The 16,907-nt window shown below is 36.8% G+C and overlaps 1 protein-coding gene and 1 long non-coding RNA gene across 5 annotated transcripts in view; one reads left to right on the top strand and one right to left on the bottom strand.

Annotated features, from left to right (window-relative positions):
- The window catches only part of LOC122169530, a 25,525-nt gene extending 8,626 nt beyond the window's left edge, over positions 1–16,899 (top strand). Inside the window, exons 2-3 of the long non-coding RNA XR_006171578.1 lie at positions 13,739–13,786; positions 16,767–16,899. This is a non-coding gene — a long non-coding RNA (uncharacterized LOC122169530). The remainder of the gene's footprint in view (positions 1–13,738; positions 13,787–16,766) is intronic.
- The window catches only part of DDC (dopa decarboxylase), a 75,725-nt gene that overhangs the window by 10,249 nt on the left and 48,569 nt on the right, over positions 1–16,907 (bottom strand). For all 4 annotated transcript variants that reach the window (XM_042835758.1, XM_042835737.1, XM_042835745.1 and 1 more), the window contains exons 8-12: positions 16,813–16,907; positions 14,995–15,062; positions 10,090–10,166; positions 6,144–6,163; positions 5,348–5,446 (exon numbers count right to left, since the gene is read on the bottom strand). In XM_042835758.1, the coding sequence (XP_042691692.1) occupies positions 5,348–5,446; positions 6,144–6,163; positions 10,090–10,166; positions 14,995–15,062; positions 16,813–16,907 (359 nt within the window). The remainder of the gene's footprint in view (positions 1–5,347; positions 5,447–6,143; positions 6,164–10,089; positions 10,167–14,994; positions 15,063–16,812) is intronic.

Genomic DNA, 16,907 nt, shown 5'->3' with positions numbered 1-16,907 from the left:
ATGCCCAATCCCTTCCAAGGCATTTCTGCTAACATAAACAGCATGGTTTTACAACTATGAAATTTGACCAGAATATACATCCACACGTTTGTACGTATAAAGTGCATGGGAAGCATATATACAACATGCACAAAGGCTGCAACAATCTTTTACTGTCGCCTCCTTCCCTCATTCCTATAGCATTGGACAAGTTATGCTTTTGACACAGCTCTGCAAAATTCCACACTGCATATACCAAGTCTTGGACATCAAGATCTTAAGAAATTTCTGTTCAGTGTGATGATAGTTTCACAGCTTGTTTATCTGAGTGCAACCACCAAGCGAATTTAATCAAAATCTGCCTGGCAAAAACTGAATAAGAGAATAATTTAAGGTTTGGCTTAGTGCAAGTAGTTTTCACAAGGATACTACAGATGCTGTAGTATTTAGCAGGTATTTCTGTCCTTTTTATTTTATTTTACATTAAGAGATTTTTCAAGAATTTTGAGAGATAAAAATCAGGGGAAAACGGACTATTCAGTAAAACACAAATCAAAATTCTATGAATTTAGTATTCATATACGGAAGCGATTTTATCCACAGCAAGTCGTAAGGAATAGCAATAACAGTGAAAGCCACTGGGGGGCACCACGTGTATTAGATTTTTAGAGGACGGGGAAGTAGAGAAAGCTGGGACCAACAAGATTCACCTGTGCAGCTCTGCTTCACAGAGTGATCCAAGACCCTGCACCTTTGAACTCCTGCACCTTTGTAAGCTCTTAACCTGAATTGCTCTTACAAAGATTGTTGACATAAGCATAAATAAATTCAATAAAGTTAAACATTACTAAGCCTGCAGAATTCAAAGGGCTTGTAGGTTTCACATCTGCCTCTCTGCAACTCAAAGAGCTGTATCCCATTCTGGACATGGGTATGGCTCACAGGGGTACACACGTGGTTTCAGTACTCCTGATTTTCAAGATGTGCAAGTAAACTATGAAAATCAAGTCTTGTTTGCAGAACTGAAAAATGAGCTTTTCGGTTTTCTGCTGAATATGTACAAATCCGTGGTTATTGTAACTCTCCAAATGGTTTTGACACAATCACCATGCTGCACCCTTAACACCATTAATTTAAAGTTGATTCAAGCTGCATTTAACCTTTAAATAGTATTTTACCTTGTATATTTTGACCAAAAAAAAAGTATGTACACAAACCAAGTCACATACTGTTTCTAGTAATGTCATTTGGAAAAATCCTTTATCACATGGGTTCCTAAAGTGGAATTATATGTATTGTATTGTGTTATTGAAAAATGTCAGTATGTAGGAGCTGAACACCGGCACTTCTCTTCACAGTGACATTTAGCAGATGGAAACATTGAAGCTTGCAAGGGATTTCTGTGTCTCACTACCTCTGGTAAATAACTATTGCCTTTTTGCAGTGAGATAAGAAAAAAATGGCAACTAACTTGTGATTCATCAGGATTAGAGAAAATGCATTACATAATCATTGATGAGAAGAGTAAACTCGTGAGACATTATGGTGCAGTCCATACAGAAGATCTGTACTTATCATTGAATGGCCTCGGTTGAAAAGGACTATAATGATCATCTAGTTCCAGCCCCTCTGCTAGACCAGGCTGCCCAGAGCCACATTCAGCCTGGCTTTGAATGCCTCCAGGTCCGGGGCACATATAAACATGTGTGAGCTCCAGCATTTAGATACTTCAGTTGAGAATTCACTGTAGGACAAATCCTTCCAGAACTAAAGTAGCTTCTGTTTCAAGGGATTTTCTTAGAAGCACCACAATAAGTACACATATCTGCATAACCTTGAAAGTTTTCTTCCTAGATTTCACCTCTGTGCCTGCTTTAGCTCATATCTCACTACAACTCTCCAAATGCTGCAGAAAGTGTCCTCTGAACTTGGACTTAGCCACTTGGACTATGCCACTCCCCAACTGTAGTTCTCTCTCTGGCATTGCTGTTCTGTGCTGTGCCAGTTTCTTGGTCTCCGCTGTACAATTTTAATAGAGTTCATGATCATTGATGAGAAGGTGGTAAAGTGATTTCTTCTGGCCTCCAAAGGATTTATGATTTATCTGACTCAAAATGTTCATGAGAATTGCCTACAAGAATGTTAATTTCTATCTTTTCAGATGACTTCAGAGAAATTTGAGATGACTTAAAAGGACAAAGGAGTAATATATGGTTAAGAAGTTTATAATGTGCTGTTTACAAATGCACTGTTTGGGTTTCACATCTATACCGATTCTGAGTGTTTGGAATCAGACTTTTATTGTTGTTTTTGCCCTCTTTACATCTCCTCAATAGCTGTGAGCTTTCCACCAAAATTCATGTTTTTCTCTCCCCATATCCATCAGAAATGACTCCCTTTGCCACTGCTTTAAAATCTATTCTTTACAACAGGTTATTATTGTAGACATTAATATGTCTATTATATGTCTATTATTTAATATTATATTAATATAATTAACATTATTATTGTACACATGTAATATATTACATGTTTTCTGGGAAGAAAGTGCAAAAGGAAGCCTGACTAGAAGTCTATAAATGCTGGATAAATCTTTCTAGCTCTGTGACTGAGGAGCTGAGTTGTCATTTTTGCTAGGCAATCACACCATTCACATTGAGATTTATATAAACCCAGAAAGGAATTGAAACTCCTGGTCCCCAATCTCTTAACAAGGCCCAGTCATGCACCTGAACAGTCATGTCCTAGCTGCAATTGTATGGGGTGAACAGGCACAATAGGGCCTACCTACTACCTCCTGCACAAGTGAGATGCACTTGCATCTTCTTCCCCACATATCACCTCAAGAAACTCTTTGAAAGCTGATTTTCTGCCTGATTCTATTTGCACGGCCTGTTCCTTGGGGCACATCAGAAAGAGAGAACTTCCCACTCCCTGGCTCGACTCTGTTCTCCATCTGAAGGTTGCAGTACTTGCTTCTGCCATTGCAGCCTAGATCTCATGCTAGGTATGGCCTCTCTATGACCTACTGTTATAAATACAGCCTTAGAAATAATTCTGGCACTACAGCATTTCGCTTAAGACAGAAGTACCACAAGATCCAGTAGCGGCTATTCTCTTCAAAGATTGCCTTTGCCAGCAGTGGAAACATAAATACATAAATACTGTCCCTTGCAAGATATTAGGGTGTGTTTAAATGAAAGCATCTTTTCAAGGCCGAGTGCTAGGACAAGCAATGTTAATGTGAAGAGAACAAGCTTAGTTAAACTCCAGTTTACTTTTTCTTTAAAAACTTGTCCATAGATTAGAAAATGTGAACCAGCATCGGGTTGGTTTCATTTGCCCATGATCAAAATTTATCAAAATATACCTGGAGCACAGGATAATTCCTGAGAAGAGAGAAAAATGGATAAGATATAAAACACATTCATAATTTTTATTTTGCAACTACTGATAAAACTTCACCAACACATCTGCAAACTTGCAAGTCCTATTTTACTGAAATTCTACAAAAGCCGGAAGCAAATGAAATGCAATTTTTTTCTTGATATGTATGTTCAGCTATGAGCTGCTGGAGATAGAAAGACTTTTTTTGGGGGGGTTTTTTTGTGTTTTTTTTTTTTTTAAAGCTGCTTTGAAATGCACCAAATTTAATTAGCACTAATCAAGGGGGGTGGTGAGGAGAAATGGACTTAAAGGCTCCAGTTTGACAGATGTATACAGTGGCTCAAATTCAGCTTTTAATTACCCTTACTACTTTTCCAAAGTTGAAAAAAAAAAAAAAAAAAAAAAAAAGTTGATAACTTTTTTCCCTCTGTATACAGAGGAACACTTTCATCCGTAAAGAAATATTAAACACACAGTCAGTTCAACAAGGCCTTGGAAATCTATCTTTCTGATTATCTTCACAAATAAGGCATCATATGATGGTTCCAACTTAGCAGTCAGTATCTTTAAGGAAGGAGTGATTTGCTTTCCCTTCCTGAACTGTGTTGTCATAGAAAATATAAAACCAGCTAAGATTATGGGAACACGAGCACTTTTTGTCTGGGCAGCCAGGAAGGTAGGGAACAAGAAAACTGCAAAGCTTCTTGTTGAATGTGAGTATTAAATTGCAGAAATCTTCCTGATCAAGGCCATATAATTAACATGGGGCTTCCAATCCAGTTTTCCCAGGGAGAGATTTAGCCCTACTTAAAAATTTGGCATCATGCTGAAATTATTGCAGTCTCCAAAAATCTAACCTGAAAGAGCAAAGTATGAGGAACTGTAGTGGCAGTCTAGTAAAGCAGTAACAAACTATAGATCAATTTTTCATTGGAAGGTATGTATCAGGTTGCCAGAAGGACAACAGAACATCAGGCTTGCCACTGTTGTCAAAATCTGCTTCTGACAACCTGATTAGGAATAAAAATATAATTTAAGTCAGTGATTCAGTTGAGAGTTAAGAGTCAGTTGAAAAATACACTGTAATAAAAATGAGGACACTGTCCCTCCCAGAACCTTCCCACATTGCAAGAGATGTTTTCATGCAGTTGTTTTACAACGACAGGAGAAGCCTTTCTTAGGGCTTAATCTGTTTAGCACCACAACAGAAAGGAATGTGTGTCTGTGAGAGTTTGGTATATGAGACCAGATTCTCAGCTAATGGATATTTTTGTAAATATTTACAGCCAAATCACAGAGCTTCTCTCACTAGAAGTTTCCCTAAACTTCATAAAAAGGAAAAGCATGCTTGAATTTGATTTTACTGCCACAGAGGAAGTATATATTTGATTTAGACTGGTGCCAGGTCTAAATCAAGACTAAACTTAGTACTTATTCACAGCAATGCTAACAAATTGCAAACTGTACACATAATGGCTTTTGATTTTTTTTTTTTTAATGCATTTTAAACAGGAAGCAGAACCAGCAGAAATTATCACTTCAAGGATAGGCAGACATACCCTGTAAGTTAATGCAGCATAAATGCAGCCCAGTGACCTTAATTATAATCTAAACATGCAATCAATGCATGCCTATTCATAACATAGGCATGCATTGTCTGTTTTCATGTTTTTTTCTTCCCCCCCCCAAAAAAACATCAATATATATTCTGGCTCCAATTTATTTGAGAGGGACGCATGGTGCTGCATTGTATACATTTCAAATTCCGATGCTTGTATTCTCTAAACAGTCATACAAAACAGGTGACAATTTTGATCCTGCTATCATATAGAACTGGGGCAAACAAGCAGTACTTCTACTGACCTGAGCTCTATTAAAGCCATTGCTTTCTGTCGCATACAAAAGTTTTGGAAAACAGGGACAAAGCTCATTTTCCCTTGCTATTCCAAGCAGCCCACCCAAGAAAACACGCTGCAGTTACCTTGCGGATGTGTTCCTGCAGTCCTGTGACGCCGTACATCCTCAGCACAAACCAGAGCTTCAGGGAGCGGAACCTCCTCCCCAGGGGGATCTGCCAGTGCTGTGGCAAGAGGGAGGCATCCACATTAGAAGTCAGCCTTGCAGCGATACTGCAGAAAGTGTATATGCTGCAATGACTTCTAAGCTAATTTCAGATGTTAGAGACCATAGCTAGGGTTGGGCCCACTAATGACAGAAATGGTGATTCTTGGCTCGTGCCCTACTATGACTGTTTAATACTCAAGTTTCTCAAATGAGAAGTAGAAAAGAAGGTTGTTGGCAGAATGAAAGGGTCACAAGCCAAAACCAACTGTCTATTTGCATCCTGAATTCTCCTCAAGGGCTTTGGAAAAAGTTTTAGCTTGCAGCTGTGGGGCTAGCTTCTAGTATGACTGACTTGTTTTCTACTTCAAAACAAAAGATTTTCTATTGTCAAGGTTAAAAAGTGCATTTAAAAAAAGGTGTTATCTACTACTCTAAAAAATGAAATCTTTAGGCAATTTCTTTCTACTAATTAAACCTTGAAATATTAAATATGCAAGACACGTTCTGCCTTTAAATATGGTGTGGCTTTTGTTTTGTTTTCCAAAAGGAGAGTTTACAGTTTCAGCTTGAGTAATGTTAAAAATTTAGCAAGCTGAATGCATCCTGAAAAGAAAGGCAATGTTTTGAAGTTTATGAAATCAATGGAAAATAAAATCCCTGGACAAATCAGAGTATACAAGCCGCAATATTAGGGATTATATTGATGTACTTACCCGGTAATCTGTTACGAGGCCTGGAAGTTAAAGAAAAAACAATTGCACTGCTTCATCATAACAGCCAAAATCTACAGTCATTCTAGTACTATTGAACATGTTGTTTTTAAGCTAGACGTTTTCTACAAACAAGCATCCGTAGCATCAATGGGTAACACACATAATTTCTGGGCTAGCCAGAATATACCGCTTACAAATTAAACAGTTTTCCTTTTTGTTAGACTTATGATCCCATAGTGATCACAGACTCAGTATTGTGTTTATTTTCCCCTTGTAAGGAAAAGAAAGAGAAAGCAGCTTTTATTAATTTTGTTCTGTAGAATCCCCAAACTGATGATTTTCAAAATAATGCATTCCTGACTACCTTTTATGCCCCTTCATGCATTTGTTGCTTATTCTTCAGCACGTCTAATAAGTGACTGGAAAATGTGACTGAGGAATTTGCCTCTCTTCCTGTTTGGAGAATAATATTCTGCATGTTTATGACTTTTTATTTCATGTACTGAAAACAACCTAATAAAAACACAGCTTGACCAAGCCTCAAAGCAGTCCAAGGAGGCAAGCAGAAAGTATTATTTGTTGTCTTTTATATGACCACAAAGAGCCAAGATGCCTCTACCTTTGCTTCGAATCAGGTCATTAGGCTAATTTCATGGTAAAGCTGGATTACTTGCAGTAAGCCGGTGACAAAAATTAAATTGACCTAAAATCTTAAGCACTTCTTTAGCAACACGTGGAAGCAGCTGCTTAGCTTTTAAATTCTGCTTTATTTTTCTACAGTGGAGCATAATCTTCACAGGAAAGTATATACTTAAATTCCATGGAAAAGTGCAGTCCAACTGCTCTCAGGTACTAAATAGAACTGTGGCTTATGAATTGGCCAGTCTATGTCATTTGTGTAATACCCTTCCAATTTCCTGGGACTCTTAAAAAAAGAAAAAAAAAGAAAAAAAAAAGATTCAAATTCCTGCGTTACAAACTCCCCCGCCAACATTCTCACATGCATGCAGCCAAAACACATGATCCTTCCTCCCTGAAACACCCAGCCATTTGGTTCTTTAGCATGTTTCTAGGTTATCTTCCAAAAGGGGAAAAAAAAGTAACAATCGTTATTCTGTTTCTGGACCTCAGAGAATTAAGATGGCTGTCTCAGCTCAGCAACAGGGTAATTTGCTAACATTTGTGCACTGCATTGTCGCAGCCATTTTTATTTGATAGCTGCAAGGTTGGTAGCGAAGAAAGTAAAGCAACTGGTGATAGATAAATAATCCTACGCTGCTGCAAGGGGCTATGTCTAATGATTCACAACAACGCCTTTCACAAGCTGTGAAGCAGAATGCAGTCAATGATTAGCCTTTGATTACAAGCCTTAGCCTTACATCTGTATTTAACCAGGAGGAATTGCATTGTGGGAGCACATGCAGCATTTACAATAGAGTACGGAGCTCACTATTCTTACACTGCCATTAGGATTTGACCTATATCCTGGGCTCTCAGGCAAGCTAGTATAATCTTCCTGGTGGGATGAATGCAAATCACATAAAATTATAATTAATGACAAAATAAAGATTTTCCTCTTGAGGGCACACATAATTGCCATATGGTTATTAAGACTAATTGCTCACAGATAGATATATTTTTCCGCTCATTTAAATTCTTGAGTGAGAGAAGAGTGAATTCAAAAATGCTACTTCATTTGCCTTGTAAACCACGATGGGAATTCTCAGTCCTGAGACGTACTCAGAAAATAATATCCTCCATTAGACAAATGTTATTTCCAGGAGTGCTGACGTCTCATAGATCATGCAGGGATCAACAGTGACTGTAACAGCCTCGCACCCTGAAATTTTGATTGAAGGCATATGTGTGGATTGGATTTGACAGTTCAACTAGAGGTGCTGGCTTTTGGAAAGTTCTCCAGATCTTTGGAAAACTGTCAGCAAATAGGAATAGAGTGAAGAAAATATTAGTGCTGCTTGACAGCTAATTATCAGCTGATCTACTTGGAATCTTTATGTCCAGATCTAATGAAATACTAACACAGCTAGGGGAGGCAATGCAAAGACTGGATGACTTTTTATCCATCTGGGAGATTAAGTTTTCAGGCCAACTAAGAAAGGTTTCATTTTCCTTTGGTGTCATTTAACATGGGGAAGCCCTAATATGCTGGTATCAGTGCTGTCAATTTTCACAAGAATGTATTTTCACCTTAATTTTAACTTCAGATTTTTTTTCTCAAAAGAAACATTTTTCTTATACGTTAATTAAAAGCTAGTGACAAGTATATTTGCAATAATTAGCACTTTTCACTTTGAAAGGTAAAAAAAAAAAAAAAAAAATGTACATTTTTTTCTTAATAATTCTAGCCTTTGATGGGTGAACCTCAGCTTCAGATTTACTACATTTTCCTGTTTATTGCCATGTTTCATAATTGCATTGCCTGGAAATGTAGAAAAATAAAATGTAGGAAAAGGTATAAAACACAAAAGCTCTGACAGGTCAGAATTAAGGCACAGGAATAGATTTTTGTGAACAGTGGAATTCTATTATGTATTAATTAACTGGGCTGGCCTCATAGTGGCCTACAGCTCTTCACAAGAAGGGCAGAGCTGACATCATCTCTTTGTTGGCAGCAACAGGACCTGAAGGGATGGCATGGAACCACCTCAGGGGAGGGTCAGATCTGGTATCAGGAAAATATTCTTCATCAGAAGGGTGGAAGGCACCTGAACAGGCTCCCCAGAGCAGTGGTTATATCGCCCCAACCTGACAGAGTACAAGAAGTGCCTGGACAATGGTCTCAGTCATACGGTTTGATTTTTGGGTGGTCCTGTGTGGAGATAGGAGCTGAACTCAGTGGACCTTATGGATCTCAGGATATTCCGTGATTCTGTGATTCCTATTTAAATGCCAGTGAGCTCATGGCTATAACAGAAAGCAGTGCACTCAGAATACGGTTCTGAGCGTAGATGAGCACCACCAACTCCAGGAATATATGAGATACAATAAATGGAAAGAACATTCACAGTCTCCTTGAGGTGAAAGTTTACTTTGAAGGCTGACAGAGCACTGGAAGAAGCTGCCTAGAGAGGCTGTATCTCCTTCTCTGGAGATACTCAAAACCTGACTGATGTTTTCCTGTGCAACCCACTGTAGGGAACCTGCTCTAGCAAGGGGGTTATGATGATTCCCAGAGGTCCTCTCCAACCCCTGTCAAATCATTCTGTAATTCTGTCATTATGAATGACTGCTGTGACCTTCACAATTAATCACGTACCAACTGAATGTGCACAGCCAACCTTCAGGATAGCAAATGCCACTCTGCAGCTGCTAGGCATGTGCAAGGAGCAATGCTAATCTGTAAAGGAGCTTTGTACAGGTCTAAGATCTATACCTCAAGCAAAGCACTCCAGGAGGAGCTTTTGTGAGAATTTTGCACAAGACCAATAATCTGCACTTACCTCCTTTGCTACAATCAATTTAAGAACATGAATGCAATAGGACAGTGTCTCAGATAGCTATCACAGAAAACAGAGCACAGATACCAAACACAGCCCATCCTTTCTTTGCAGTTTCAGAGAATGTTTGTTCCTGGCACAAGTATTTGAAAATATGAGTTAGAACTTGAATCCATAGCTTGGAAAAAGATTCAGTGGTATATATGGAGAGGAAGAAATCCTAATACAAAATGATTTATACAATGTCTCATGAAATGGCTTTCCCTCAGTTGTTTTTTCTACAAACTAAAATCTCACTAGATGTGTTTGCACTTCAATAAACTTCACTTCCTAAGGCATTTTGAATATGGAAACAATATTCAAAACTAATGCTAAACAACTTAGCTAGTTTTAAGAATTTCGGTTGTTGTCATCTTAAACCATTTTTTTAATGTTAAATATCAGTGTGCAAATAAAATAATGGTCATTGTATTTAACAATAAAATTACCAGACTCCTGGTGGTGATGCTGCAGGTAAAGAGGTTCTAATTTAAAAGCACCAATTAAATCTGATCTTTTTTTCACCCTGTATGAAAGGAAGACAAAAAAAAAAAAAAAAAGAGAGAAATGTAAGAATTAAAATTTAAAGCATTAGATTTCCAGAAGCAAAGAAAACTAAATGTATTTAAACTGGCATATTTCCTGAGCACAGCCTGTGCCATTTTCAGTACTTTTTCACAGCAATATCAGTACTGTACTTACAAGCAGTAAGTGTAAGGCTCAGCAGGAACGGGCAGCATGACTGCATAACTGCATGTTTAAAAACAGATAAGAAACAGACGCAGAGGATCTTTTTATGGTGATAGACAATCACACCAGAATGTGAGACTAGTTAAAGCAATGTTCATGTTTGCAGTCAACAGAAGTTGCCTGCAAATTACTGCAGTACAAAGCAGTGTGGGAAGAGCTGTCGCTTCCCAGACATCATGCGGAGCAGGGCTGGGGCTCTGAGGATGCTGCCGCCACTGGCATGGTGTAGCCACCTCAGAGAGAAAATAAGCTCAATTTCACCAGTGGGAAGCACTCTATGCATAAGGCTGACTCACCTCTACAAAGGCAGGCAGAAAGAACTAGAATTCAAAAAAGGAAAAACCACTACGTAATTCCATTAGGCCTATGAGTATTTCACAAAGCAAGCAATAATTACTTCAGTGTGGGGGTACTCTAAACAGCAAAAGTCCTAACCTTTTGTCATTTTTTCTGTATCCTTTTTTATGTTCTGGTTGTTCTTTTTTTTTTCTTTTTTTTTTAATGTAAAATTGCACATGAAACTACTCATATGAAACATTTTATACACACAAACCTTCATCTCACTTTAAGAATAAGGAAGGCACCAAAGTTACTTTGACTTCAGGCAGTCAAGCAGTATCTAGCTGAAGATACATAAGTTTATGCACATTTTAAAATAGTAAAAGACATTCAGAATATTTCTGATTTTATATATACACATATATATATAAAGAACTAAACTACTGTCTAAAAGCGATTTTAATTAGGTTAAATATTGTAAAAAATCTCTAAATTGCTCTATTGTGTTCATATGTTTGATGACTTTGATATATTTGTGTAGCTCATTCCATAGGCAACAAACCCAAGTTATAAACAGTTTTATTAGTTGTATTCTGAGATATTCACTCCTTCTCCTGTAATATGCTGTGCTAAACAATAAAACAGATAACAACTATGCAGGAATGTCTGTTCAGTTAGAAGATATTAACATCCCTATCAAGTGTGGATTGATGCATGGACTGCTATTAAAGTGGCATTAGTGATCTTTGTGATGTTGCTGCATTTTTAAAAGATGGTAGCTGTTCCAGCTCAGAGTTTGCAGATCATAATCTGGCAACCATAAAAAACTATCTAATAGGATTACTAAAATAAATCCAAAGCTTGGACATAAATGTATATCAATCAGTTGAACTGCGCCTCTATACACCCTGTCTGGATTTCACCCTTTGTGTTTAACCTTCTTTGCAGTAAGTGCTTGTGTGGTCTGGTAACAGAGAGAAGAGGTATTCTTTACTTTCTCTGCAAATACCCAAGACTGACTGAAGAGCCCTGAACATATATTTCAAAAATTTTCTTCATAAACTTGATTTTTTTTTAAAGTTTGATGTGATAATAATAGGCTATTAAGATCTATTTTCAATGCCATAAAATTCACATATTAAGTATGCATAACTTGAAATACATAGTGAAAGTTATAGTGGATAAAGCGGTGAAAATATGTGAAAAGGAAACAATTTGTATTGCACATTGCAAGCTTTCAGCAGCCTCATTCTATTCTGTATATTTTAATGATGATTACAATTTTAATAGATTAAAAAAAAACAAAGATGGCTTAATATTACAAGCCAGCAAGAACACTTTGCTTCCACTTACAGAAGAACATTTCCTATTAGCACCTACCCTTAAACACAAAACAAACTTTCTGAACAAAAGTTGACACTTGAACCCTGAAAAGAGCAATAGAAAAGCAAAATTAACAAGACTTTTGTAAGAAGATTGCTTTTACTCTCTCTGAAAGAAGAAATTTCTTCTTTTATAATATTCCAGAGCACTGACTAAACAGGCCAGACAAAACTGCCTGGTAGTTTCAAAGCAGAGTATTTTAAAAGACCTCAATATATAAATTATAGAGAACATACCCTCCTAAGAAACATTATATTAAATTCCTTTTTTTTTTCCTTAAGATCTGTGTTTGTTTGTTTGTTTGTTTGTTTTTGTACATCAAGAAGTTTTAGAATATTTTGCAAAAGACTGATAATGAAATTACGTCTAAATCCCAGATGACATCAGTGCATCATAGTGCACCAAGTAGTTAAATAATTATGTTACTGATCTAGTGGCTGGATTTTCTTCATCAGCTTGCAAGGAAGAGAAATGTATTCATTGGAGAAAGTGCTGAAACCACCAAATAAATGGGGGTGAAGTAGAAACCTTCAGTGGAATTCAGTTTGACTTTGACATGTTATTTCTTGAACTCTATCTGTATTATTACAAAATCGTGGTTAATACTTCCCATGGATCCTACAAGGACTATGTAGCTATCACGTTTATTTCTTCCTACCAGGCTCCTTCATCCCTTATCATCACATTCCAAATGAATTTTCATCTTTTTAGTCAGCATTACAGGCCAATAACAGAAGTGAACACCAGGTATAGGCCTCAGAAATAGTTGGTCTTTTGGTTACATGTATGACTTCAAGACAAAGAGCTTGACTTCAATTATATACCTCATTCCATATCAAGCAAATAACACCAATATATAAATGCCTTGATGAAACAAAGCTTTAGTATTAGGAGTATTAGGCTACAGTTGTGCAGCTTTCAGTAAGGAGACTTTTGGAAGGTCTTTTAAGATTCCTTGAAATGAAATCTTCATACCTACAAAAAATATGTATTCTATGTCATGATTCACAAAAAAAAAAAAAAAAAAAAAGGCAGGAAACAAAATGGAGAAATGCACTTCGAAAGTATACTCCCTTACATCTGAAGTCTAAGATTTGATAGGGAAAAACTACAATCTCCTGAAATGAAAACATAAGTATGTTTGTATATATCTAGATTTCCTAGAAGACTAGGTAAGAAGTGCTAACATGATTGCACAAGGGTATAGGTGAGAGCAGAATTAATGAGAAATTTAACTTGTAGGGACAAGACTGGCTCCTAATTGTCCTGCAAACATTAAAGAGAATGATGATGAATTTTATCATTTCTGAGAGTGGCTACTTTGCCACCAACATCTTCAAATAGCAGGAAAAAGATGGGAGAAGTTGGCAAAGGAGTCCCATCTTCTCCCTGTTTTCGTACGAAGAGACAGCTAGTTATGAGGAACTTACAAACTGGAGCCTTGGTTAATCACTGCCATTACTAATGAATGAGTTGAATCTAAGCTATTTATCTAAGGAAGAGAAAAAAATAGGCTTGGGATATTTGAAGTGTTTACGTCAGAAACAATCTTACATTCAAAAATGTACCATATAAGCTGAATAATACGCATATTTGTGCAAATGTCAACTTTGTTAAGAATTTCAAAGGAGCCAAAGATTAACCAAAAGCAACTGAATAACCACTGTCATGCTTCTTTTCTTCCAGGAAAGGGTGACTTTTTTCTCGATGACGTCTGAAAGTTTTCTTTTTAAAGTAAGTTTTCAGTTCTCCCTCCTGATTCAATTCTACAAAAATCTTCAATTATAACTGAAAGTGATGTTTTAATTTATCTTGATAAATAGTCTGCATTTACTGATCTGCTGTTTTGATAATAAGACCCATTAGTCATGATGCTGGTAGACATTAGGTTCTGGAAATTCCACTCTGGGAAACAATAGGATCATCTATTATGGAATGTTATTACTACTGCTGTGGTTAATTTGCTTTGTTTCAAAGCATGTCTACAGGTTTCTACACTAGCATCCTTTCATATCAAAATGTAATCTCTGCTGTCATCTGGGGAAATTGGAAAATCAGTACCAAATTGCAAAAATACTCCTTTTTGAAATTAACTGCTTTTCATCAGGTAAATCACAACCATTCTTAGAGAAGCTTTTGAAAGAATCAAGGCTCCGACATGAACCTTAATGAAAAGGAAGAAAAAGATCTGTGAAAAAGACGTGTGTAAAGTCACATGTCACGCGTGCTTGTTCTCTAAAACACAGTGATGGTCAGAAATGTCAATTCAACCTACTCACATGTGTGCGTGTTTCTGAAAATATATCTTTTGTTTTTAAGCAGACATGTAAGTTTTCTTATTTAATTATTAAACTTGGGCTTGTGTTGTTTCATAAATTACTTTAAGTTAGCACATTCACTTCAGAAAAAATGGAATTCATAGACTTGCAATCAGACATTCACCTCAAAGAAAAAAATGATCATATCTCTCTACTAGACTTGTATAAGCCCTCTCTTATCAGAGAAGAATACCCCTCGCTTCACAACCACACCTTATTTATGTCAATGCTTTTTGGCAGTAGATAGAATTGTGAACAACTGTTTTCAAGGATAAAGCACAGAAGGAGTAAAATTACATCAAAAATCTCTGACGAGCACCTTGGGAGCTCAGTAAGAATTGCAGCCACTACCATTGAACCAGTCTGATGCATTAGTTCCACAAAAACAAAGCCACATATCCCTCTAGTTTTAAATTTTTTGGCCCTCTTTTCCTCCTTTAAATTGTACTTGTTATAAAATTGGATTATATTAGAAATAGAGAATGTTGTAAATTACAAGAGTTAAAGCTATCCACAGCTCTTTTTGATACAGAAGTGTAAATAAACATCTATTACTAGAAAGGTGGATTCATTTAACATGTGGTTTTTGTATTTCATAACATTTCCTTTTTCTATAATACTCACCACATAGCAGAGCAGTCAAAATTCACTAGGAGCCATTTGTGGGGATTAAAATTAAATGAATCTGCAAACTGAGAACAGATCAATAAATAAGAATTATGGAAATGTGCCAATGATTTAACTTAATCAAATTATCTGAGTACACCTTAACTATGAATGCATTCCCGAACAGGGGCTTTTTAGGTAACATTCATACTGATACCACCTTACTTATTAACTACTGCAGTTATATCTTGGTTTCATTTCGGGAATTGAATTTAGGTTTATTATGCAGTTAAACTACTGTTATCATCAAAATTTGGAGCATCTGCTAAGAATTACACCTTTCAGATAAGTATGGTATGCGGAAGTATATATTTCAGTATAAACTAAACAATTTCTCACATAACAAACACAAACATAGTCAGCAATAGCTGCTGCAGTTCATATCAAATTTCCAAAGTGATTGACTAAGCTTTCTATTTCCAAGATTATTTGACATATAAACACAAAATTCACGTAGAGAAACAAACTATATATTTTGTTCAGAATCTGTGGATCACGTTTAGCCATCAAATTACAAATGATTGGGAAATTACTTCTTTTTTCACAGCCCAAGTATTCTCTTTTAGTGGAAATCATCTTTTCTAAAGCTGAAAGAAAAAAGTGTACATAGAACAAACAGGCACTCACAACACATTATATAAATCATGGGAAAGGCCAGTTTTGGCATCATCAGAGGAAACTCAGGTGAGACAGACATCATGTGGAAAAGGCTTCTTCTGTAGGCTGTGTGTTAAGAAAGGCAGAGGCAATCTGCCATCAAATGTAAGGAGAGATGGGGGCCTAGAAGCACCAAGGTCTGACTACTCCATGCAGCACTGTTCATTCTCATTTGCTTCTCAGAACCTTCCTTGTCACTTGTAAACAATTAACAATTTATCTCATAAGACATTATCTTTCTGCTACTGATCTATCTCCTCACACTGCACAAGGCAAGAAACCTATCTGTGGTTGTTAAATATTTACTTTTATGGCAAATGCTGGACCAGACAAGGGATGCTGTTTCATTTCCTTCAGGAACCAATAACAGTAAGTTAAAATATATCCCCCCACAGGAAATTACAACAAGCTTCATTTGCTGATAAAAAAGAGACAGAAAGAAATGCTTTATTTGCTGGGGGGTGGGGGGGAGGGGTTCCCTCCTCTTCTTTATTAGTCACTATCTATCTGTGCTGTGTTTGAACTTCTGCCTTCACCAAACAGCAATATTTTCTCCACTGACATGGAAGACAAGGACTTATCTGACTGCCCGAGGGGAGCAGCAGGAAATTGAAGTATCATTATCTAAGCAACTGAATGCCAAGTAGCTTAGCAAGTGAGGGGAACAGAAGGGACACAAGAACTGATGGGGGAATATTTCACTTAGCTCTCTTGGTTATTAAACTCTCTCTTTTTGAGATACAGCTACTTGCTGTATTCTACGTGACTCTCACGATGCAAGTAAAAATCAGGCATAATGAGCACATTAATTTTTTTTTCCTTTTTTTTTCTTTTTGTAATATAGAATTAGGGTGTTACAGATGTGCTCTTCTTGAGGGTATTTGGTTTACTACCATTTGCCATTCTTGAGTGACTTTCACATACTGTAATAATTTGCATACTTCCAGAATAAACCAGTAGTACATAAACATAAGTAAGGTAAAAGAACATGCAGGGATTTGTAGTGCAAGCTGAAGTGCAGAATACTTTGAGATTCTAGAAAAGCCATTAATATTGGATGTTTCTTTAAACAGGAAGAGCCTACAGAAGAGCAAGGTTTTAACAGGTGGCTCACTTCACCTCCACTCCATTTAAAAGATGCCTGAATTCAGGACAGATGAATGCACTCCCAGCATAGGCTGCATCAATATGCATCCAGATGTTTTCTTTATTAC

This window comes from Centrocercus urophasianus, unplaced genomic scaffold, assembly GCF_019232065.1.
Source record: "Centrocercus urophasianus isolate 14NV4802_14NV808 unplaced genomic scaffold, USGS_Curo_1.0 seq_11, whole genome shotgun sequence".
Classification (NCBI taxonomy): Eukaryota; Metazoa; Chordata; class Aves; order Galliformes; family Phasianidae; genus Centrocercus; species Centrocercus urophasianus.
The sequence above is the reverse complement of the archived record's forward strand: the minus strand, read 5'-3'. Positions and strand labels throughout refer to the sequence as shown.